The sequence below is a fragment of the Saccopteryx leptura genome, chromosome 2 (assembly GCF_036850995.1).
Source record: "Saccopteryx leptura isolate mSacLep1 chromosome 2, mSacLep1_pri_phased_curated, whole genome shotgun sequence".
Lineage (NCBI taxonomy): Eukaryota > Metazoa > Chordata > Mammalia > Chiroptera > Emballonuridae > Saccopteryx > Saccopteryx leptura.
In genome coordinates this window covers 96,411,685-96,435,335 of record NC_089504.1, presented here as the reverse complement: position 1 = coordinate 96,435,335, position 23,651 = coordinate 96,411,685, and the positions used below count along the sequence as shown (strand labels likewise).

Here is a 23,651-nt window from a genome sequence, read left to right as displayed (position 1 = left end):
ACTTGTTCCTACTGTGCTGTGTGATACAGGACCCCTTGCAAAGTTTAAAAAAAACAACAGGATGTAGTAGGGATTGCTAGTCATCAGTCCAAATGCATGCCTCCCTTTTGGGAAGGAGATTTTATTGAGGGCAGAAAAGTGCTTAGGCCCTGGTCGGCTGGCTCAGTGTTAGAGCCTCAGCCAGGCAGCCTATGGAATGTCCCAGCTTTGATTTCCATCAGGGTACACAGGAGAGGTGACCATCTGCTTCTCCATCGCCTCCCCACCCACCTGAGGCCATAGCTGACTGGTTCCAGTGCCATGAAGAGAGCCTTGCCTCAGGCACTAAAAATAGCTGTAGTGGGCCTGCCAGGTGGATCCTGATTGGGCCTATGGGGATGTCTGTCTCCGCTTCCCCTCTCTCACTAAATTAAAAAAAAAATAGCTGGGTTGCAAGCATGGCCCCATATGGGCCAGGTAGATCCCTGGTAGGGGGTGCATGTGGCAGTCTGTCTCTCTATCACCCCTCCTCTCATTTGGAAAAGAACAAAAAATAAAGAATGAAAAGTACTTAGACTACATCTCCAGCTAGGTGAGGCCATATAGTTAAGTTTACGTCCATAAGATGTGGGTAGAAGTTATTGGGTAGGGCTTTTTTGGAAAATAAGGATGTGAGGGCTGTAGTTCCAACAACCATTTTGGCTCACGAGGTAATTTGTGGGTGGAAGCCAAGCTGTGAAGATGATAAGGCAGAAAGAGTTTGGATCCCTGGGATACCTACTTAACACTTTCTTTAATGATAAAGAGTTCTGAAAAGCCTTATGGGTTTAGAATATAAACATTTTGGGGTTTCTCCTACATGTCCGGCAGGTACCGAGTGCCTGCGGGGCCATCCCTAGGCGCTCCGGGACTGGTCCTTGGGGACATGCCAGGACCAGCTGAAATTGAGGTGGACAGAAAGCGTCAGTTCAGGATAGCATGAGCAGTACAAAGGCAGGAGACTGGCACTAACTTCCCCTCCGGTGGGAAAGGCGGGCCAAACCATGGACTCTTCTTCTTCCACCGACCCCCGAGCCTGGTGTCGGAGCGCAGCGGGAGTCAGAGCCGGATCCGCGCTCCCCGCAGCGGGGCAGAACCGGCCCGCGCCCCGTCACCCCGTGCCGCCCTTGCGCAGCCCACTACTCCCTCACGCCCTGGTCTGCTCGCGCCCCCTCACTGCAGGCCACCCTCGGAGCCCAGACCCTCAGGCTCCCCACGCCCTCAGACCGCGCCAGCCTCCCACTCTGAAAGCACCCAGAACCCCTGGTTGCATCACGATCGCCACGGGTTGCCATTGGCCGGTGCGCATCACGTGCGGCAGCGCGGGCGCGGCGGCGATTGGGGTGGGCGGGGACGTCGGAGGAGCGGCTGCTCTGCCGGGAGCCGCGGGCCGCGGTGAGTCGTCCGCGCGCTGGGCGTTCGTCTGTGGCTGGGTGAGGCCCCGAGGGGCGGCGGTGCTGCCCGTTCCGCGGAGGGCGGGCCCGGACCGCGCTGGCCTGAGTTCACAGCGCGGCCTGTGGGAGCCCCGTCGGGCGGTGCTGGGACTGAGAAGCCGAGACGGAGGCGCCGACTGCGGCAGAGGCAGCGGCCCCAGGGTTCCCGGTCTTCCAGATGTCCGGCTTCTACGCGGTGAGCGCTGGGGTCCCTTCGCTGACAGAAGGGGGGTACCAACATTAGAAAACCAGGAGCTTCCAGGTGAGGCTACGGAGCCAGAGGAGACGTTTGTGACTGATGTAGACCCAGTGCTGCCCTCGCTTAGGTGTAACCTGACCAGGTCACCTCTCTAGGACTTTGTTCAGTGCTCACATTCTTGGGGACACAAAGGGCTTAGACAATACAGTGGCCCGTGTCCTGAAGGCTGCAGGACATAGCAGATGTGTAGTCTTTCAGTGACTTTTTAATGTCCCGGGAGCTGGTAGATTAGGAGAGAAATGTGTAGAAAGGCTTCTGGGGGAGGGGGATGATGAGAAAAAGGTGCGAAAACTGCTTTAGGAGCAGAGAAACAGAGATTCCTGCCTAGTTATCTGTACAGTAAGGCATTAAAGGAAAGTAGCACTCACACACGTAAATACACACAACTTTACTTCATCTTCACAACAAGGTAAGCATGAAAAAAACAGGGTTTGGGTGTCTTGCTGCAGTCAGCGCTATTACAAGAAAGCACTGAGACGGACACCCAAGTCTGCATGGCTCCAAGCCCACCCGCTTAGCATGTTGTCTCAGCCTCCAGCCCTGTTGTGTTGAAACCTATTTGTGCACAAGAATAAAACCTTGTGACTTTGAAGAGATGCAGGTTTCCAGCCCCTGCTCCCCCCTTGAGAAATGTGGATTTAGGATCTGGGACCAGGCCTGAGAATCTGCATTTTAACTATATTCCTAAGTGATTCCATTTTGGTGATCTAGGGAGCATTTTGAGAACAACTACTGTAGTCTAATTTACTACCCGGTCCTTGTGGAGTTTTACCCAGGGGACTCAAAATTTCCCTTCCTGAGCAGAGATTCCATCTCCTCCTCCAGATGAATGAGTGACCAAGCTTGAGAGGAAATCCTTTGTTGGGAGAAGCCAAGGCTGATGAGATAAGCACCTCCCACTGCTGGAAATACCATGAAAAAGTTTAAAAACCACAGTTCATCCATAAATGCCACCAGTCTAACAGAATTATTTTTATGTTCTGTTGTACTGTTTTATTAATTAACAATCTCCCTATTGTTAATCACATAGATTGTTCAGGTTCACAAAATTTAGAAAATTCTTCTGAGAGATGGTCTTGAACTTTAAATTCCAATTGGAAATCTGAAAACTGTCCTGTGAAGATAAATCTTCAATCACAGTTCTGTTAAAGCATATGTCTTCCTTTTTCCAAACTAAAAATGCCTCAAAGGCTGAAGATGTTTAGTTCTAAAGTAAGTGGTATAGTGTGTTTGAAAATATATACATTAAAAGGTTTCTTTTCTAGTGACTTCATCTGTTTCTCATATCACTTCAACCTCACCAAAAAATACATTTTTAAATTATTTGATTTACTTACATATTTTCTGTTTTAAAAACTATATAAATTGAGTAATCTAAACATTTCTTTGCAAATAATAACTGTGTCATTTAATGCACTTAGTGTGTATTACTGGAAAAAGTTATGTATATATTTTTCTAGTTCCTGTAGAGAGAACATGAAATAGAAGAAATAAAGTGGGCTTTGGTTTAAGAAAGAACTGCTGTTCTAATCTCAATTACAACACTTTTTTGACCTGGAGCCAATGACTTCCTCTCTGATTTTCACTTTGCTCAAATTTAAGATGGGGACAGTGCCTCCAGGGTTTTATTTAAGATAACATGTCTGAAACCCTGGTAGAGTAAGTACAACTATTTTTCTAGCATTAGTTCTTCTCCTTCACTCTTTAGAGCAAATTTGTGTGTTCCAACCCTGGTGTAATATTTAAGGTCATTTTCACTTCCAAAAAGAGGCAACTTTTTTGAGGATCTACTATATACGAAAGCAGTTTTTAAAATTCATAAAAATGAAGATACAGCTTTTAAAAATATTTTTGAGAAATCTAAGGACATGGACTATCTACCTCTTTATCATATTTTGCTCTCTATGACCAAAATTATCCATTTGTTAATTCAGTAATTACTTATGAACACTTGTTAATGCCAGGTACTATGTTAGATGTAGAGGATAGGTCCCTGATCTTACAGAAATTATGTAGGAAAAAGATAAACAGTAAAACAAGATAATTACTGGTTGTGATAAATGTTTGAACAATAAAAATATAAAGTGAATGTTAACATGGCAAGGAAATGTGTTCCTCACTGAGTGTGACTTGCAACAAAATATTGGTTTGAAAATTCTCTTTAATTCAAGTCTCAGTTAAGATTGTGTAAGTAGGTTCTGTATCAGAAGATAGGAAACTTAAGGAAAATAGTCACAGTTCAAGTTTTGCTAGGTCTGAAATACTGTCTACAATTGATACAAGAGATACAGTTTCCATAAAAATATCAATGCTTTCATAGTCCTTTGGCTTAATTTCTAGGAAGTTATAATCTTATTTTTCTTGGAAATCATTTCCTTTAATAACAGTTAGGATAGGCACCTAGTTTGGTAGTAAATTATGTAAAAAAAAAAAATCCCTCATTGATTTCTGTAAAATTTATTGATTCTTAAGCCTTGGGGAATTTTAACACAAACAATGAGTATGGACTGACCATTAAAACAGGTCTATGTGAGACAACTAGCCCAGTAACCTTAGACATAGTAATTTATGTCCATCTCTTAATTTTTCTCATTGATCAAACAGTGATCAGTCAAATCACAGCCAATTGAACAGATAAATTTTTATTTTAAAATTAATTTTAGAGAGATAGGGGAAGGGAGAGAGACAGAGACAGAAACATTGATCTGTTCCAATATGTGCCCTGACCAGGGATTGAACCCACAACCTTTGTATATTAGGACGATGCTCCAACCAACAGAGCTATCTAGCCAGGGGAACAGATTGGGTTTTTAAGGAAACTGAATTTTGGCTTGACCAGGCGGTGGTGCAGTGGATAGAGCATCAGCCTGGGACACAGAGGACCCTCGTCGGAAACCCTGAGGTTGCCAGCTTGAACATGGGCTCATCTGGCTTGAGCGTGAGTTCACCAGCTTGAGCATAGGGTCCCCGGCTTGAGTGTGGGATCATCGACGTGACCCCATGGTTACTGGCTTGAGCCCAAGGTCACTGGCTTGAGCAAGGTGTCACCCGCTCTGCTGTAGCCCTCCCCAACCCACCCCCTGGTCAAGGCACATATGAGAAAGCAATCAGTGAACAACTAAGGTGCCACATGAAGAATTGATGCTTCTCATCTCTCTTCCTTCCTGTCTGTCTGTCCCTGTCTGCTGTCCTCCCCCTGCTAAAAAAAGAAAGAAAGAAACTGAATTTGGCAAGTGACTAGTTGTAATGATGAAGACTCAAAACTCCCTAACTACTTAAACTTGCATGAAAAACAATAACTTAAAAATATTAAATAGGATTCTGCTTTGCCTTTTTGTTTTTTTAATTCAGTGAGAGGAGGGGAGGCAGAGAGACAGACTCCTACATGCACCCCAACTGGGATCCACCCGGCAAGCCCACAGGGGATGATGCTCTCTCCACTGGGGTGTTGCTCTGTTGCTCAGCAACTGAGCTCTTCTTAGTTCAGAATCTGAGGCCATAGAGCCATCCTCAGCATCTGGAGCCAACTTGTCCAATTGAGCCATGGCTACAGGAAAAGAAGGGAGGGGGGGTGAGGATGAGAGGGGGAGGGGTGGAGAAGCAGATAAATGCTTCTCAGAGGGAAGGGTGGAGAAGCAGATGAACGCTTCTCCGCTTCTCCTGTGTGTTCTGACCAGGCATTGAACCTGAGACATCCACTTGCGGAGCCAACCCTCTACCACTGAGCCAACTGGCCAGGGCCTAGCATTTTCTTAGTTATTAATCATGTTTTGGCTATCTAATTAAATATTTGGACAATACTTTTTTGTCATGGTTTAAAGTCTAACATTTGTTCTTATCTGGTGGTAAACCATATGATTTTAATTCATAACCTTTTGAGTGGCAGTTTCTACCACAAGGTGATCAACTAACCTCATTCTCGCTTCTATGAAAGAACATTTTCTCTCTTTGTGCTTTCTGTGTGGGCATGAATAAGTATCAATCTCTGGGTTAGACTTTTCGTCTGGATGCTGCAGTGTTTGTAGCACAAGGAGTTGGCTATTGCAGGTGGAGGATAGTTAGGAGAAGGTCCACAAATCATTTACTTGAGGGAAACAAAAGCATGCCGTTTTGGTCTTTGAGTCATTTCTGTTCACAACACAGTTCAAGTGGCATCCTATCCTTTAAAAGGGAAGTTGTCTGGCCTTATATATATGACTTGGGACTTTATTTCCTTAAAATGTTTTGAGCACTTGCTGTGTGCCAGGCATTGTAATGGATTAAATGGATCTATTACAGTAGATTCAGTGGCAAATTCTTATGGTTTAGAAGAGACATGTGATCTTAGTTACTCATGGAAACATTTTTTCATTTAGAATCATGTCTTTACAAAGTCACCTTTGATAAGTTACTTTTATAGCTTATCTTTATAAGGATTCTTTGGTCCCTATTCTGGACTCCACCCTGGAGGAAAATTCACTCCTCTGCTCCTTTCCTTTCTTAATTCTGATCCCCTTTGTCCCCCAATAGCCACCCTCCCAGCCCCACCTAGAGAAGGATTCCCTTGGGGGAGTCTATAGTCAGTTACACATAGTTAACATTTTAAGCTGTCTTTTCACACCTTTTCAGTCATTCCTTCAGAATTTTTATTTTTTACTTCATTGACTCAAGGCAAAGCATCGAGAGTAGAATTGGGAGGTTTTGGAGTAACATAGGAAAAGAAAATCTTATACTGGAATTCTTTCTCAGGTGGAGATACCCAAATAAAAATGTGTTTAGACTTGAGTAATATACATTCAAGTTTAAAATGTTTGTGCTCCAAAGAAAATGACCCAATTTTTAAACTCCATTTTGCCTTTTATATACTATCTCAAACTTTCTAGCAGTTTCATTATCTCTACTGCTAATATACAAATATATTTGACTATTAAATTATTCCTGTTTTGAAATACACAATATTTTTTACCTTTATTCTTAAGGTCTGATAGTCTATGAGAAATTATATATGAATGACTTAGGCCACAGATTAAATTATATTAGATTTTTAAAACAATGTTTGGAATAGGTTTTTAAATGTAGCATTGGATACCTAAAAATCTATGTAGTAGTAACCAGTGCAGCTACAAAATTTTTTGAAAATAGCAGTATTGTTCCTACAAAAAGAAAATACTGAGTATAGACATTTAGAAAATACAATAAGCAAAATATATATATATAGATATATAGAGAAATATATATCAAAACCTGAAAACACAATCCCACTACTGTTAATATTATATTAGTTTACTAATCTAATTTGCTTTTCTCTTAAGCTATCGTGGAGTCTATTTATAGTGGTCATATAAAATGGCAGCTCTCCTATGAGAGTTTTAACTATTGGTCATTTGAATTGAAATTTTGAAGCTATTTCATGAATGGATGAGCTTATTCCTGCTTTAAGGTCAAATTCTTTTATCCATCCGGTTTATAAACCATAGCAGATTTTTACTTTCCTTGGATCTCTACAGACATCTGGCCTGTCATGTGTATTTAAGGAATGGTATGAGTAGCTCTTTCAGTTTGTTTTAGTCATCTGAGTAATAACAAAATAAGAAATAATATAAATAAGTATGGAAAATACAGAAACGTTATAAAGGAATAAAAGTCAGCCATACTTGCATTATCAGCATTTTGGTCAATCTCTTTTAAGCCTATGAAAGAGATTTTTCTCTGCCTATTTATTTATACATACTCTGTATACAATTTTTGTATTTGATTTTCTTTAATAGACATGTTTTACCATTTTAAGTCAACTTTTAATAATTGAATGTGTTGCTGAAAAACTGTTCTGCAGCTAATGCCAGTGTCCATTTTTCCCTGCTCCTCCACCTGAGGTCTCCCGCAGGCTATGTTCTTCCTAGGTGCTGACCATCCTGATCTGGGTACTTTAGAATATTCCCTGTCATCATTGCTCTGATTTCTCCAACTAGTCTTATATTTCTGTACTTTATATTGGCAGTTTACCCAAACAAGCTTACCTTTACCAAGTCCTGGTGAGCACTATTACTGGACTGCTTTCCCTTTCTTCCTCATAGCTGAGTTCATTTCTCAGCCCCAGTGCTGACAAATACATTTCCTCCATTCTGTAAGTCTGTTTGCAAAAGTCCTAGCGTGCATCTAACTTAGCTTGCCTAATTTTGTCATAAAAGGCTTTACAAAATTAGTTGACTCTAGTTCATTCTTTTTTTTTGAACAAAAGCTCATTGAAAACAGAGATAAGCAGGACCACAGGGGAGGTTTTCTTCTCTCTGATTGGTTCTGTGTTTCCTGATACACATGGGAAAAATATTCTTGTTTAGATTATTTTCTTCTCTTCCATCTGATGCAAATGATTAGATATTTCAAACAAAGAATTGTGGATTTTTAAAGTGTTAATACCCTTAATGGTCTAAATTCCTATAAAGAGATCATAGAATAATTATATTTTTAGCTTGTACGTTCCAGAGTCTTGTTTTATAATTGATTATTACATGGTCGGTGACAAGTAAAACTTTAAATTTCTTCACATTTGTGAAGATGGAAATAAAATTGAAATATTTTTCTTTATATTAAATTTCAGACTTTTAAATTTTATCTTTTTTTAAAAAATACTAACTTTTTTAGGTGGTGATTATAACAGCATGGAATGGAGGTAATATCACATTTGCCATGTAAATGGTGAAGTTTATTGGTTTCAGCACAGAGAATCCTGTTGTATTGGGCATTTGGGGAAGAGCTCTTAATGTATATTAATCATTAACTATGTGCCAGACATTGAACTCAAGTCAGCCTGTTACTGTATCTACTTCTTCATTCCCAAGCTTGTCCTTCAGGTCATACGAACACCTCTAACTCTTTTTCACACAATCCTTTAAATATTTGAATTCATTATTTCTTGAGTATATGCTTTCATTCTTTCTACCAGACAGATACCCCTTTTTTTTCATTTTTATTTATTTATTTATTTATTTTTACAGAGACAGAGAGAGAGTCAGAGTGAGGGATAGACAGGGACAGACAGACAGGAACGTAGAGATGAGAAGCATCAATCATTAGTTTTTCGTTGCGCATTGTGACACCTTAGTTGTTCATTGATTGCTTTCTCATACGTGCCTTGACCCTCAGGCCTTCAGCAGACTGAGTAACCCCTTGCTGGAGCCAGCGACCTTGGGTCCAAGCTGGTGAATTTTTGCTCAAACCAGATGAGCCCATGCTCAAGCTGGCGACCTTGGGGTCTCGAACCTGGGTCTTCCGCATCCCAGTCTGATGCTCTATCCACTGCGCCACCGCCTGGTCAGGCCAGATACCCTTTTGAAGGTCAGATACTATTATTATACAGTATGTCCGTAAAGTCATGGTGCACTTTTGACTGGTCACAGGAAAGCAGCAAAAGACGATAGAAATGTGAAATCTGCACCAAATAAAAAGAAAACTCTCCCAGTTTCATACCTATTCAGTGCAGTTCCATGTGGGCTCATGCACAGATTTTTTAGGGCTCCTTAGGTAGCTATCCCGTATAGCCTCTACAGACTCGTCACTGACTGAGCCTACCAGAACGGGGTTTCTCCACCAAACTGCCGGTTTCCTTCAACTGCTTATCCCACCAAGTAATGTTTTTCATGTGGTGACACTTCGTTACAAACACTCCGATATTCACGTTGCAGTTTGGTCACGGATTCGAATTTAGCGAGCCACAGAACACACTGAACTTTCCTCTGTACCGTCCACATCTCGACTGGCGTGGCCGTGGGCTGCACCGCTGTATACACGGTGTTAACGTCATCATCTGCACATGCGCACATGCTGCCACATCATCCTACAGAAACTGGGAGGGTTTTCCTTTTATTTGGTGCAGATTTCACATTTCTATTGTCTTTGTTGCTTTCCTGTGACCGGTCAAAAGTGCACCATGACTTTACGGACACACTGTATTTGTCCTTGTATTCCCTCATACCTCTCATAGTTCTTGGCACCTAGTAGGGGCTCAGGTATTTATTATATCGAATTGGACTGTAAAAGTATATAGTCCTTAACTCTCCTGGCCTCTTTCCCTGCAAACATATTCCAGTATGTCTGTCCCTTTGAAGCTACTATGTTCCTGGTATATTCTGTCTTCCTCCTTTGAAAAAATATAGCTGCACAAGAACACAATTTTATGTAATTTAAAGCTGGAAAATATCAAAGGTTACCTAATTTTATTATCATTGAACATGTCAAAGTTTTCTGTTACCAGACCATTACAACTTGTTGCTCAAATTGTTCCATCTTTTGCCATTGGAAGCTCTTTCATTTGGCTTCTGTATGTATCCCTTTGACATATTCCCAGCAGTATGTGTTTTGAGCACCTCCTTACTTTCTAGGAGGTATTTTCTAGGAGGCATTATAGGTTGGACATGTCTGCCTCCTGTTGCCTCTGTCTGCTGGCTGCTTGTTGGGCTAGGCCCCTGAAAAAAACCTCTTATAGAGCCTAGAGCAGGGGTTTGGAACCTTTTTGGCTGAAAGAGCCATGAACACCTCATATTTTAAAATATAATTCCATGAGAGCCATACAATATGTCATTTAGAGCCATAAATACAAGTAAATGTGTGCATTTTTTGTAAGACCAACACTTTTAAAGTACAATAAATCTCTGAATTCTTTTTCATAACATTGTTATGCTGTTGCTAACCAATGATGAATAAAGTATTTCTTACCATTAATGTGACTTCTGGTGCTGCATGGTTTTGCTGATGGCTTTGTAGTCTGGTTGATAAGTGGTGAGGTTAAGCTTCATGCAGGCAATGAGAATTCCATCCATTAAACGTGATCGTAGGTCGGTCTTAACGTTCTTTAGATGTGGAGAAAGACTGCTCACATGCATACGTAGAGCCAAACATTGTCAGTACAGCAATACTCACGCTGCAGTGTGTGGTATGTGACAGGAAGCTCGTTCCAAGTTTTGACAATCAGCTGGTCCACGGGTTAAAGTTTTTTCATTTCTCCCCACTTGTGTTTGCTCGCCAACTCTGCTTGCTGTCGTGCAAGTCTTTTCAAATCTTCATTCAGTGACTTGAACTTATTCACTCACATGTCTGAAGCCTTCAGGTTAGCTGCTTGTAGCTTAAAATCTCTGACAGAGACACCGGGGATGTAACTCAGGTCGGCGCTGTCCACTGCACACTCATGTAGATGGGTGATGAACTTAAAAAGACTAGTGCGCTCACGAAATTCTCCAAAGCGTGCTTTGAATGACTGCAGATTAGATGTGAAGCCCGCTAGCTGCTGGAGATCAAGATGTTGAGCAGGGTCACTTGCTGTGCATGCATCTTTAAACTCTCCCAGTTTTTCAGAATGTAGTAAACTACCTGTTTCAATGTCAGTGATGAAGAGTTCCAGCTTGTTTTCAAATGCAAACACTGCTTGTTGAAGGGATAAGACTGTATTTCCAACGCCTTACATTTTCACATTGAGCTAGTTCAGATGTTCAGTCATGGCCACGAGATAGTAGAACTTCAGGAGCCACTCAGTGTTAGCTAACTCAGGATGCTCGATGTTTTTCATTTCAAGAAAAGTTGGAATTTCGCTCAGACAAGCCACGAAACAGCTGAGCCCCTTCCCTCTTGACAACCAACGCACAATACTGTGCAGAAGCAGACCAGGATAATTATTCCCAACTTCATCCAGCAGTGTTTTAAACTGTTGATCATTTAAAGCTTGGGCAACAATAAAGTTGAACACCCAAATGACCAGCGACATAATCTCACCACGCTGCTCGCCACACATCTAAGCACAAAGCACCTTCTGATGTAGGATGCAATGAAAATTTAGGATGGGTCTCTTCATGTTCACGAAGAAGCGCTACGAATCCTCTGTTTTTCCCCACCATGCACAGACCACCATCAGTATACACCGAAATAAGTTTACCCATTGGTAGATTTTTGTTTTTAGCGAACTCAGTGAAATACTTGAATAAATCCTCCCCTCTTGTTGTCTCCTTCATAGGCAAAACAGCAAGACTTTCCTCACGTAGTGTGTCACCAACAGCATACCTTGCAATCAAGCTGTCCTGGGTTAAATGGCTTACGTCTGTTGACTCATCCAAAGCGAGAGAAAAGAATGGTGCTGCATTTACGTTCTTCACTTGTGTTGCCTCAGTTTGATTTGCCATCGTGATAGTACGATCGTGAACAGTTCTTGCCGACAGAGGCATGTCTTTTATTCGTTTGATAATCTTGTCTTTATTTGAAAAGTCGTCAAAAACTTCATTGGCAACATCAAGCATGAATGTTTTGGCATACTCCCCATATTTGAGTGGCTTTCCGTTTCTCACAATTGCTAAAGTACCAACAAAGCTAGCCGAATTCCAGTCACCTTGTTGGGTCCAAACATGGAGTTGCTGCTGACTAGCTTGCACTCTGTACAGTAGCTCTTAACATGCTTTCTTCCTGCTGTCCCCCGCTGGATATTTTGATGTAAATGTAGTATGGTGTGTGTCGAAGTGCCGCTTTATATTTGACCGTTTCATCGATGCAATCTTATTATTGCATAATAGACACACTGCAGAACCTGCTCTCTCCACAAAGGCCAATTCCTCTGTCCATTCCTGCCGAAAAGTACAATACTCTTCATCTTTTTTTCTTTTAGCCATCTTCTTCATCAAAAGAGTTTCTGCAGTTAGCTAGCTGACTACTTGATTAAAAGGAGGGAAGTTTACTTCCTGACCTCACAATGACCCATGTACCTTATACATTATCCAATAAAAATTTGGTGTTGTCCTGGAGGACAGCTGTGATTGGCTCTAGCCACCTGCAACCATGAACATGAGTGGTAAGAAATGAATGGATTGGCCCTGGCCGGTTGGCTCAGCAGTAGAGCGTCGGCCTAGCGTGCGGAGGACCCGGGTTCGATTTCCGGCCAGGGCACACAGGAGAAGCGCCCATTTGCTTCTCCACCCCTCTGCCGCGCTTTCCTCTCTGTCTCTCTCTTCCCCTCCCGCAGCCAAGGCTCCATTGGAGCAAAGATGGCCCGGGCGCTGGGGATGGCTCTGTGGCCTCTGCCTCAGGCACTAGAGTGGCTCTGGTCACAACATGGCGACGCCCAGGATGGGCAGAGCATCGCCCCCTGGTGGGCAGAGCGTTGCCCCATGGTGGGCGTGCCGGGTGGATCCTGGTCGGGCGCATGCGGGAGTCTGTCTGACTGTCTCTCCCTGTTTCCAGCTTAAGAAAAATGAAAAAAAAAAAAAAAGAAAGAAAGAAATGAATGGATTATAATACATGAGAATGTTTTATATCTTTCTTTACATTTATTTATTTATTTATTTATTTTAGAGAGGAGAGAGAGACAGAGAGAAAGAAGGGGGGAGGAGCTGGAAGCATCAACTCCCATATGTGCCTTGACCAGGCAAGCCCAGGGTTTTGAACTGGCAACCTCAGCATTTCCAGGTCGACGCTTTATCCACTGCACCACCACAGGTCAGGCTATTTTATATTTTTAATGTTATTATATTTTTATTAAAGATTTGTCTGTGAGCTAGATGCAGCCATCAAAAGAGCCACATCTGGCTCGCAAGCCATAGGTTCCTAACCCCTGGCCTAGAGACTGGGGCAATATAGGGATTAGTAAAGGTGGTGGGTGCACCAGGACCCCAGGTGTCAGTCTATTCTGACTTTTTTCAGACCTCTGTAGGGTATAGCCACTGAAGACTGCTGGATGTATAGCCTCTGAAACCCAGAGATTTGGTTTGCCCACAGTCTGGACAGTTTCTACTTAATCTTCTGTGAGGTGAAAACACCAGTTCTATTCTTGGGAAAGTGGAGAGAAAAGCTCCAATTTCAACGTTAGACGGCTGAGTCACTGTTACCTCCCTGCTTCTCACCAAGGCTGCTTAGTTCTCAGCAGGGTCCAATTTCCATACTGTGGAGCAAGAGATTCCTGAGGGTGGGTGTGGGGCAGCTGTGTTAGGCTTGCTGCAAGCCTAACACAGCTTGTTTACCAGCTGCAAGCACTTTGCTTGATTAGTGTGTAAGCACATGGAGGAGGCACGTGTGCATGGCCTATATAAGGCTACGGGTGCTTCCCCTGTGCAGGGATTCTCTCAGATCACTCTTCTGCCACTGTAAGGTGTGGTTTTCCTTGCTCGCTTGCCCTTACTGCAAACAGCAGATTTTCCTTTGTTTATTCACTCTTTCCCTTTTATTGTTTATTTTCTCACCTGTCTTTGCAAGTCTCCAATAAACAGGTATGGCTCAACACTTTCCATTTCCGCAGTTTCTCTTCCGTCTACCCGAATCCAATGTGAACTTGCCTGGCCTCAGCCACCACCAGCATTACATCTGGTATAGTTGGCAGGATTCAGAGCAGATCAGTATGGAGCTGCTGACACCCTTGAAGGGTGGGGTGGAGGAGTGGTCACTGTTCTCCAGCATATGGTTCTCTGTCGCTGTCCTTTTGGGTGCTGTAGGCTGGGTGTTTTTTACAGCCCTGCAAGAAGAAACCGAGAGCTTTATCTGAGAGGCGGCCCAAGGTCAAAAGCTCCAGGGAGAGCTGCGGACTGAGTGGCAATAACGGCACGAGCTGGAACAGTCACTGGAGAAAGAGCTGTGGATCCGAGAATTGCAAGTCAGACTGGAGGCTGAGAACCAGCGACGGTGTGAACTGGGTGCAGCACTGGAGAGGGAGGTCAACTGGATCCGAGAGTTGCATTGTGAGGTGCAGGCTGAACACCAACAGCATCTAGAACTGGAGTGGTCTCTGGAGAAGGAATTGTGAGGGTTTGCAAGTTGCAGTTTGCCCTGGAAGCTGAACACTGGCAGCGACAGCTGTTGGAGAAACAACTGTGGGGTCAGGAGCTCGAGAGTCAAGTTCAGGAGCTCAAGAGTCAGCTACAGGCTGAGAGCCAGCAACTGCAGGAGCCTAAGCAGGTGTGGAAGACAAAGCTGCATTTCTGCTGACAGAGTGGCTCTGAGTCAGCGGGAGCAGGCGTTTCCGACTTTTCCTTTTCTGAGGGGGAGGCTTGGGTTGCAGCTACCGTCTGGAGAATCAGAGCTTGGCTGGTGGTCACCGAGAAGGTAAAATCCCAGCAGCAAAGAGACCCTTAGGGACAACCACAGCCTCCTCCACAGATACTGGAGCACTCTGTGGTCCAACCCTACACCCAGGCAGAGCTGATGGAGTAGGGGACGCAATTCAGGCAGAAACCCATGGAACCTGTTGAGAGCAGAACTGCAGGAAGTCTTGGGGTCCAGTCACCTATGCGACCTTAGAGTCAGGTGCAACTGGGGCTAAGGAGGCAGAACCTGAAGTCAGTCCCTACCAGGAGGGGCAAGTGCTCGTCCCTGAGGATGCCTGATATACTGATCCTTCCAGCAGGGACCAGCTGGCCGAGTGGATGCCCACAGCCTTCCATCTGGCCACTGAGACTATTTGGATGGACACAGGTACTGGCCAAAGCAGCCAGTGAAGTAGAATTAAGAGCCGTATGGCTAGTTTCCCGTAATGAACCTTCACTAATGATTTGCACCGACAGCTGGGCTATATCATGGATTGACCCTTTGGATTGCTACTTGGCACATTAACCAGTGGCTGGTAATGCACCATCTGCTATGGGATCAGGCCATGTGGCAGGACTTATGGGAAACAGGATACCAGAAACAGGTGTCAGTATACCATGTCACAGGTATTGCCCCTCTAGCCCATCCAGGGAATGATTAGGCAGACACTTTAGCAAGGGTGTGATGGTTGGATACTGCATCTGCAGGTGACATGGTGTAGTGGCTCCACCAGCATCTGCTCCATATGGGACAAAAAACTATGTGGGCTACTGTTAAGGCATGGAACTTGCCTGTGTCCTATGCAGAGGTACTTGCAGCCTGTGAGCAATGTGCAGTGTGTTCTGAGGAGCACCCACAGAGACAGCTGACATTAGCTAGCCAGATCCAGAGAGGTCGTGTTCCACTGACACGGTGGCAGACAGACACCATTAGACCTTTACCAAAGTCGGATGGGTACCAGTATGCAGTCACATGTGTAGATACTGCCACTGGTCTGCTTGCTGCCTACCCTGCCCATAACCCAGACCAAAGAGCAGTCATATAGGCTCTGGACTGCCTGAGTGCTGCGTACAGGTGGTCGCTGGTCCTTGAAAGTGACAATGGTACCCATTTCATGGGTTCTATTGTGAGGGAATGGGCTCAAGACCTATAGGTGTACTGGAAGTACCATGTCCCCTACCACGCACAGACTGCTGGTATCACTGAGTGGTATAATGGACTCTTAAAGTAGGGACTGCGACAGGAGGGGGGCACTAGCTCCCTTACTGAATGGATATGCCGGTTGTGGCCAGTACTCGGTACTCCAAATATTGAAAGAGAGACCTCGACCGGGATGGATGGGGGCAGCTCCAGTAGAGGTCCTCCGGCACTGGACAGCTGCTCCCATCCGGTTGCATATACACTCCAAGGCTTTGCTCAAGCCAGGCTTTGGACAGCAGGGCAACGTGCTTTTGTCTGCCCCAACAGCCCTCCTTAAAGGCCAATGGCTTCAACAAACATGGCCCTGCACTGTACAGGTCTCCCACTTATGATGGGTGGCCTTGTTGGAACCATGGGGTAAGGGGCTAGAGGTGGACCTCTAGTTAACTCCTTGGGCAACCAGCTCCTGGCTGCCTAAGGTAGAAGTGTGTAATCCGGAGTGCTCAGGGAGACAGCATTATTGTAAGGTATTTTCCCGCTGAGGAAGAAAGAAGAGCGTAGCTACCAAATGTGGAATAGCAAAAACTTTATTCAGAACGCATCTCAGACGAGGTTCTCTGGTTCACAAAACGGGCCAGAGAAGTCGCGCTGCCTCCCCTATTTGGGGATAATTTATAGCAGGGGTCCCCAAAGTTTTTACACACGGGGTCAGTTACCGTCCCTCAGACCGTTGGAGGGCCGGACTATAAAAAAAAACTATGAACAAATCCTTATGCACACTGCACATATCTTATTTTAAAGTAAAAAAACAAAACAGGAACAAATACAATATTTAAAATAAAGAACAAGTAAATTTAAATCAACAAACTAACCAGTATTTCAATGGGAACTATGGGCCTGCTTTTGGCTGATGAGATGGTCAATGTGCTCCTCTCACTGACCACCAATGAAAGAGGTACCCCTTCCGGAAATGCAGCAGGGGCTGAATAAATGGCCTCAGGGGGCCGCATGCGGCCCGCGGCCATAGTTTGGGGACCCCTGACTTATAGCATCAGTAGGGTGGGCGGGTTGAGATGAGGTGGCAAAATTTCATTGGCTGACAGTCGTTCTTTTTCAAAGGGCTCCTGGGAAGTTTCTTTTGGCGTGCATGGATGTGGGCGGTTCCAGCCAAAGTTCCCGGGCCTGGTTCCTCACGTGACCTTGCCAACCAATCTCACATTCCGACCTTTTTTGTTAGATAGGGGCACCGCTATTTGGCTACTTTCTACTGTTTAGGGGCATCATGAGGAAGGGAGGTTGGAAGGTGCTGGCTCTGAGGGGAGTCGCCTATATGGGTGTAGGAACATGTGGTTGAACGTAACTCAAGAAACCTCGCGGATGTGGTCTTGTAAGAATTTTAAAAAGAGGAGTAAATAGGAGTAATATGCTGATAATTAGAAGAGGACCTAGGATAGAGGCAATCCAGGTGAGGATGGGTGACTGCCACCAGGAGTTAAGCGGGTTGTAGGAGGAGAGGTCCTTGTGCAGCTTCTCTTGTAGATGGCCAGCATTGAACAGCATTGCTTCCTGCTTTAACTCACTCTGGGTGCAGGTTCCTGGTAGAGGGACAGGAGCAATAAAGGGATCTGCAGGGCCCAACCTTTTAGTGAGTCGGAAATGGGTAGGGCCCAGTGGTTCCAACTGCCAGCAGTCCTGCATGGGGCCAAGCTTGAGGCGTTTGCCCTAGGAGCTCGGCTGCAGTAGGAGTAGTCAATATTACCGTATGGGGTCCCGTTCACCTGTGCTGAAGGGAGCCAGGCTGGAGTTCCCTCAGAAGAACCCTGTCTCCTGGCTGGAGGGGGGCCGTTGGGTGTGCTTCATCTGGACCCCCTATGGGAGGAAGGGTCCAGTCCACGTGTTCCCTGAGAAGATGGCGGAGTAAAGAGAGAAAGGGGAAGTAGGTGGCAAGAGGAGGGGCGTTTAGCTAAGAGAGCAAAGTTGGGAATTCAGTGTTGAAAGAAGCCTATTAGATCGAGGAAAGAAAGAATCTGAAGGAGTGCAAAAAGGGGATTCTGTCCAAACTGCAAGTCAGGAGTGGTGTGCGAAGGAGAAAAGAAGGGGTCCCATCCACTCCCATAACAGACCTGTGAGGGAACTAGAGGTCCAGAGTGTGATGGCAAAACAGAGAAGGTAGCCCCCATGTACACAAGAAATAAGATTGACTTGTCCGCTTTTGTAGCATTACCCTGGGGTCGACGAGGGTGATGGGGGTTGAGTCCAGGTCATGTCAGTCGTCTGTGAGGCCTAGGAGTTTGAGCAATGGGCCCGCCTGGCTGGCTTGGCCTCCCATCTGGGTGGCTTATCCTCCATGTAGAGGCACTGAGGAAGCGCCTGTTGCCCAAAGGGGGCAATCGCTCTGCCAGTGACCAGGCTGTTTGCAGTTAAGGCAGGGCATAGTGGGTGGCCTCGGGCAGGAGCACTGCCGGGACCAGTGACCCTCTTTGCCACATTTAAAGCAAGCTTCTGGTGGGGTTCCTCTTTGCAGTCCGGACTTGGTCAGGCACCTCCTATGCCTTGCCCCTGTTGCTCTGCCGGCCTCAGGGCTGCCTCAAGAGTCTGGGTTTGGAGTGTTACCTTCTGCTGCATGCGGGTCTGGCGAGCAGCCTCGGCCTTTTCCTCCCGACTTTAAATGCCATGTTCATCAGGTCTCAGATAGAGGTTTGGGGCCTGAGAATAAGAGGAGGGGGGCTCCTAGGGAGCCTGGCACCCAGATCCAGCTGGAAATGCCGGAGCCAGAGGCAGGACAGCACCAGGCCTTCCTACAAGAAGACCGAGGCTGGGCTGTGGGGTCAGGAGTCCTGCAAACCCGGGTGAGGGCCAATGGCCGGTGGAGGAGGGCCTGACAGGGGAGGGGCTTAAGAACACAGAGGAGAAGGGAGGGGCTCCTGGCCAACAAAGAAGGGGGGCTTCCTGGAGGGAAGAGACCCAAGCGGAATAGGTCTGCAGAGGGACCAGAGAGGGGTCCCAAGAGAGGGGCGCCCCTGGGGGTTGGGCAGGAGGGGAAGAGAGTTCCTCAAGGGAGTCGGTGAAGGAGGAAAGATCAGGAGTGGAGGTTTCTCTGGCCAAAAAGGGCCTGTGCCATGTAGCAGGCGGCACAGAGATTAGGACAGGAACACAAATACTATTGGGTTGGGGAATAAGTTCGTAGCGTTTTTATATTTTCTTTTACAACGATTTGTTTGCTGTTTGGCAAAGGGTAAGTATTCATTCGATAAAACTCTTTCTGCTCTACAAAACTATGTTAATTGTATTTTTTAGTTATTTAATTTTTTATTAGTTTTGAGGCTTAGAAATGGAATACCCAGGAGGCAAAAATCAACATTTTCGACACCTGTTCTTCTTTGCTTTTCATCGAGGTCAAAAAGCTGCCGAAGCAGCCTGGGACATTTGCGACGTGTATGGAGAAGGTGTCATAGGCGAGTCTACAGCACGGAAATGGTTTGCAAAGTTCAAAAATGGCGACTTTGACGTTGATGACACGTGCCGCAGTGGAAGGCCTTCTGAATTTGATGAAGAACTGGGAAATGCTTGAAAAGAATGCCACGGTCAACAAGGAGCTCTACATTGCCCAGCTACACCGCGTGAATGAGGCTATTCGACTGAAAAGACCTGATCGACATGGTCAAACCATACTCCTTCACGACAACGCCAGGCCCCATGTTGCACAAGTCGTCAAAGCCGCACTTCAAGAGCTCAAATGGGAGGTCCTTCAGCATCCGCCGTATTCTCCCGACCTTGCACCGATGGATTACCATCTTTTCAGCTCCCTGTCAAACCATATGGAGGGTGTTACCTTCGATAACAAAGAGGTCCTTAAAAACTGGCTCAACAACTTCTTTGACACCAGACCAGGCGATGTCTGGTGGAACGGCATCAACAAATTGGTCGAGAGGTGGGAAGAGATTGTAAACAGCAATGGCGAATATATAATTAACTTATTGATATAATTATTGTTTTTTGTTTAAATAAAAGTCTTCAGTAAAAACGCTACGAACTTATTCCCCAACCCAATAGAAGCCCTGAATGTAAGGGATCTCCAACCATTTCCCAGTTCTTTGGCAATCAATTCGTGAGGGTGTTAAAATCGAAAGTCCCTTCAGGAGGCCACCTGGTTCTATTATCCAGTGGGTTCTGTGGCCCGGCCACATCAGAGAAGATCAGTTTTTTCTTCTTTAGGGAGGGAGAGATTCCGGATAAGGCACTCCAGGAATGTTTTTGAGTCAGGTTTAGATTCCTGTGCCTCTATGGCCACCCTCGGCCTTGGGGTGATCAGAGATGAGAATTGGCATCCCGCAACTCAAGCTCTGGTCACCAGATAGGTAGAGTGGGTGTGTCCGGAACGCCTCCACAGGCACACATGCACTCAGAAAGGATAAGAGGCCCCTGATGCAGCTGCGATTACGAACAGGGAGTCTCGGTGGGAAGAACTGAGGGGAGGCAGGGGACTTACCGCACCATGTGCCAAAGTGTGTGGGAGATCGGAGGTCCTGGTCTTCCTCGGAAGGGAAGGGGAGAGGAGCTGTCCCAGCAGGCTTCAAGCTTCTCCCGGGTTTCTGCACCAAATATAAGGTATTTCCCCGCCAAGGAAGAAAAGGACGTAGCCACCAAATGTGGAATAGCAAAAGCTTTATATATAGAACGCATCCCAGACGAGGTTCTCTGGTCCGCAAAATGGGCCAGAGAAGTTGCGCTGCCTCCCCTATTTGGGGATAATTTATAGCATCGGTAGGGTGGGTGGGTTGATATGAGGTGGCAAAATTTCATTGGCGTTCTTTTTTAAAGGGCTCCTGGGAAGTTCCTTTTGGCACGCATGGGTGTAGGAGGTTCTAGCCAGTTCCTGGGCCTGGTTCCTCACGTGACCTTCCCCCATTGCCAACTGACCTCACAGTTATGAAGGGCACTTTTATAATTTCTTTATGGCCCATAATGAATTCTTCCATTTTGCTGCACATTGAACCAGCAGATCCTGGAGTATTGGCCAATAAGGTTTGGTATGCCCGCCTGGAGCAGCCTCTGTTACCTGCTATTGTGCTGTCTGCAGACAGAACTCTGGCCTATATTCTGCCAGAAGGGAGAGAGTTGCCTATCTTGGTACCACTGACCACTCTATCATTTTGCCTAAAGCTGTGTTTTGTAATTCTGTTGCTGTAGACTATACTGTTTTGGTTTTTGTAATGTACCTCACTCCTCATACAGGGACCACCATGGAAGAAACCTGTCACGTAGATTGTGAGGTGAGCAGTCCTAAAGGGATAGAATGTGGGGCAGCTGTGTTAGGCTTGCTCGCAGGTTTACCAGCTGCAAGCACTTTGCTTGATTAGTGTGTGAGCACTGGCAGAGGCACGTGTGCATGGCCTATATATAAGGCTACGGGTGCTGCCCCTGGGCAGCGATTCTCCCAGGTCGCTCTCCCACCACTGTGAGGTGCGGTTTTCCTTGCTCCCTTGCCCTTACTGTGAATAGCAGATTTCCCTTTGTTTATTCGCTCTTTCCCTTTTGTTGTTTATTTGCTTGCCTGTCTTTGAGAGCCTCTAATAAACGGGTATGGCCTGACCCTCTCCAACTCCGCACTTCCTCTACCTTCTGCCCGAATCCAATGTTAACCTGCCTGGCCGCGGCCTCCGGCGTTACAGTGGGGCAGTTGCTTTCCCCCAAGCTATTGCTGCACAGAGGGGCGACTGCTTTGCCCAAGGAAATTGGGAACTGTGGTATTGGAGAATGACTCAGCAGAGGGATTCTGGTGTCTCTTCCGAAGGCCACCAATTTCACATTCTTCTGAGGCAATTCTAGTTCTCTCAGCCCTCCCTCTACTGGAGCCCAGGGTAAGTGGCTGTGAATGAGAGTTTCTGCGTTGACACTTTAAGAGAGTGCCTGCATCTCTGAGATCTCCCATGTCTTTCTTGAAGACGGAAACATCACCTCTTTTCACAGTCAAATGCTGTGTGCACTTGTAATGCTGGTGGCTGAGGCCAGGCAGATTCGCATCGGATTCGGGCAGACGGTAGAGAAACTGCAGAGCCAGAAAGTGTCAGGCCATACCCGTTTATTGGAGACGAGCAAAGACAGGTGAGCAAATAAACAATAAAAGGAAAAGAGCTAATAAAGGAAAATCTGCTATTCACAGTAAGGGCAAGGGAGCAAGGAAAACCACACCGCACGGTGGCAGGAGAGCGATCTGGGAGAATCGCTGCCCAGGGGAAGCACTCATAGCCTTATATAGGCCATGTACATGGGCGTCTGCCACGTGCTCACGCACTAATCAAGCAAAGCGCTTGCAGCTGGTAAACCTGCGAGCAAGCCTATCACAGCTGCCCCACAGCACCCCTCTTCTAGTCTCTGGTGCTCTAGGCTGTGGTGTCCAGCTTGGGGATTAGGACCCGCAGCTCTCAGGGCAAACCTCCCCCACAGCTAATATGCCCCTTTGGACCCTCAGTCCCCACTTGCTCCTGGGAGCAGGAACAACCCTTTTCTCATCTCTGTCCTTTATACCAGTCTCCATGTGCTGCTTCTGTGACTCCTTGGTTATAGACTCCTCTTCATTTCAGGATGATTGTTCTTAAATTTAGTTGTAGCTCCAGTTTGGTCCTAGGGGGTGGCATTGGAACCCCCACTGGTCCACCTATACCATCACCATCTTAGAATCCTTCTGCAGTTGTCTCTTAAAACAGGTCAAGAAAAGAGTTATATTTAAATGTATTTTTATAATACTTTCTTAGTTAGGTTTTTGGTCTTCTTTGTGTGGATTTGAGTTACCCTTTTTAGTGTTTTTTATTTCAGCTGAAGGAAACCCTTTCATGTATCTTATAGGGCAGTTTATGTTAGCAACAAATACTCTCAGGTTTTTCTTTATTATTTGTTTTTAAATTTGGAAACGTCTTAAATTCTTCTTATTTTGCAAGAAGAGTGTAGCTGGATATACAATTCTTGGTTGAACATCTGTTTCTTTCAACACTTAGTAGTCATCTCACTGTCTCTCACCTTTTCTGATGAGGTGCCTCCCTGCAGTATGTTTACAGTTGTATTCTGGGTTACAACTTCCTCAGTTCAGTTTAGTTGCCTCTTTATTTTTTTCTTTACTTACTGCTTTCTTCCAAAAGTTTACTGAGATAATTAGTCCATTGATAACCTCTCCCTACTTTTGAGGCCAGTGGCCGTGGCTATTGTCATGCAGGTTCCCATTGGATTCAGGCAGACAGTAAAAGAACTGTGGAGCCAGAAAATGGTGGGCCATTCCATTTATTAAAGTTTCGTAAAGGCGGACGGGCAAACAAGCAGGGAAAACTGCTTCTCTTTCCTCAGGGCTCCCAAGCCCGGCTTGGTCTCTGATTCTACAACCTGGACTCATTTTCCAGACTCACAGAGCAAACAGGCTCCCACCAGCTTCAGCAGGGCTCCCAAGCCCCTCGGCACTCTTTCTCTCCCTCTGGATTCTCCAGCAAAACAGGCTGGGGGGGAAAAACCTTCTCCAACAAACAGTGGCCCCTCCAAGCAGGTAGGCAATCCACAATTTGCAATCTGCTACCCTGAGGGCAAGCACCCACAGCCTTCCACAGACTATACACACGTGGTGCTGCCCCAGTACAAGCGAGCAAACCTAAAGAACACTTTTACAAACTTGTTTGCCAACACTACTTGCTCTGTGGGCTTACTCTTTTTCAAATTTCTTCTCATAAGGGTATTAGGAGGAAGGGGAAGCTAATGCATGAACTCAATCCACTACTTAAAACCAACCATTC

The 23,651-nt window shown here is 45.6% G+C and overlaps 1 protein-coding gene across 2 annotated transcripts in view; it reads left to right on the top strand.

The window, feature by feature from the left end:
- The first annotated feature begins 1,410 nt into the window (after positions 1–1,410).
- The window catches only part of PTPDC1 (protein tyrosine phosphatase domain containing 1), a 91,942-nt gene continuing 69,701 nt past the window's right edge, over positions 1,411–23,651 (top strand). For both annotated transcript variants that reach the window (XM_066368348.1, XM_066368347.1), the window contains exon 1: positions 1,411–1,647. In XM_066368348.1, the coding sequence (XP_066224445.1) occupies positions 1,630–1,647 (18 nt within the window). In that variant the 5' untranslated portion in view covers positions 1,411–1,629. The remainder of the gene's footprint in view (positions 1,648–23,651) is intronic.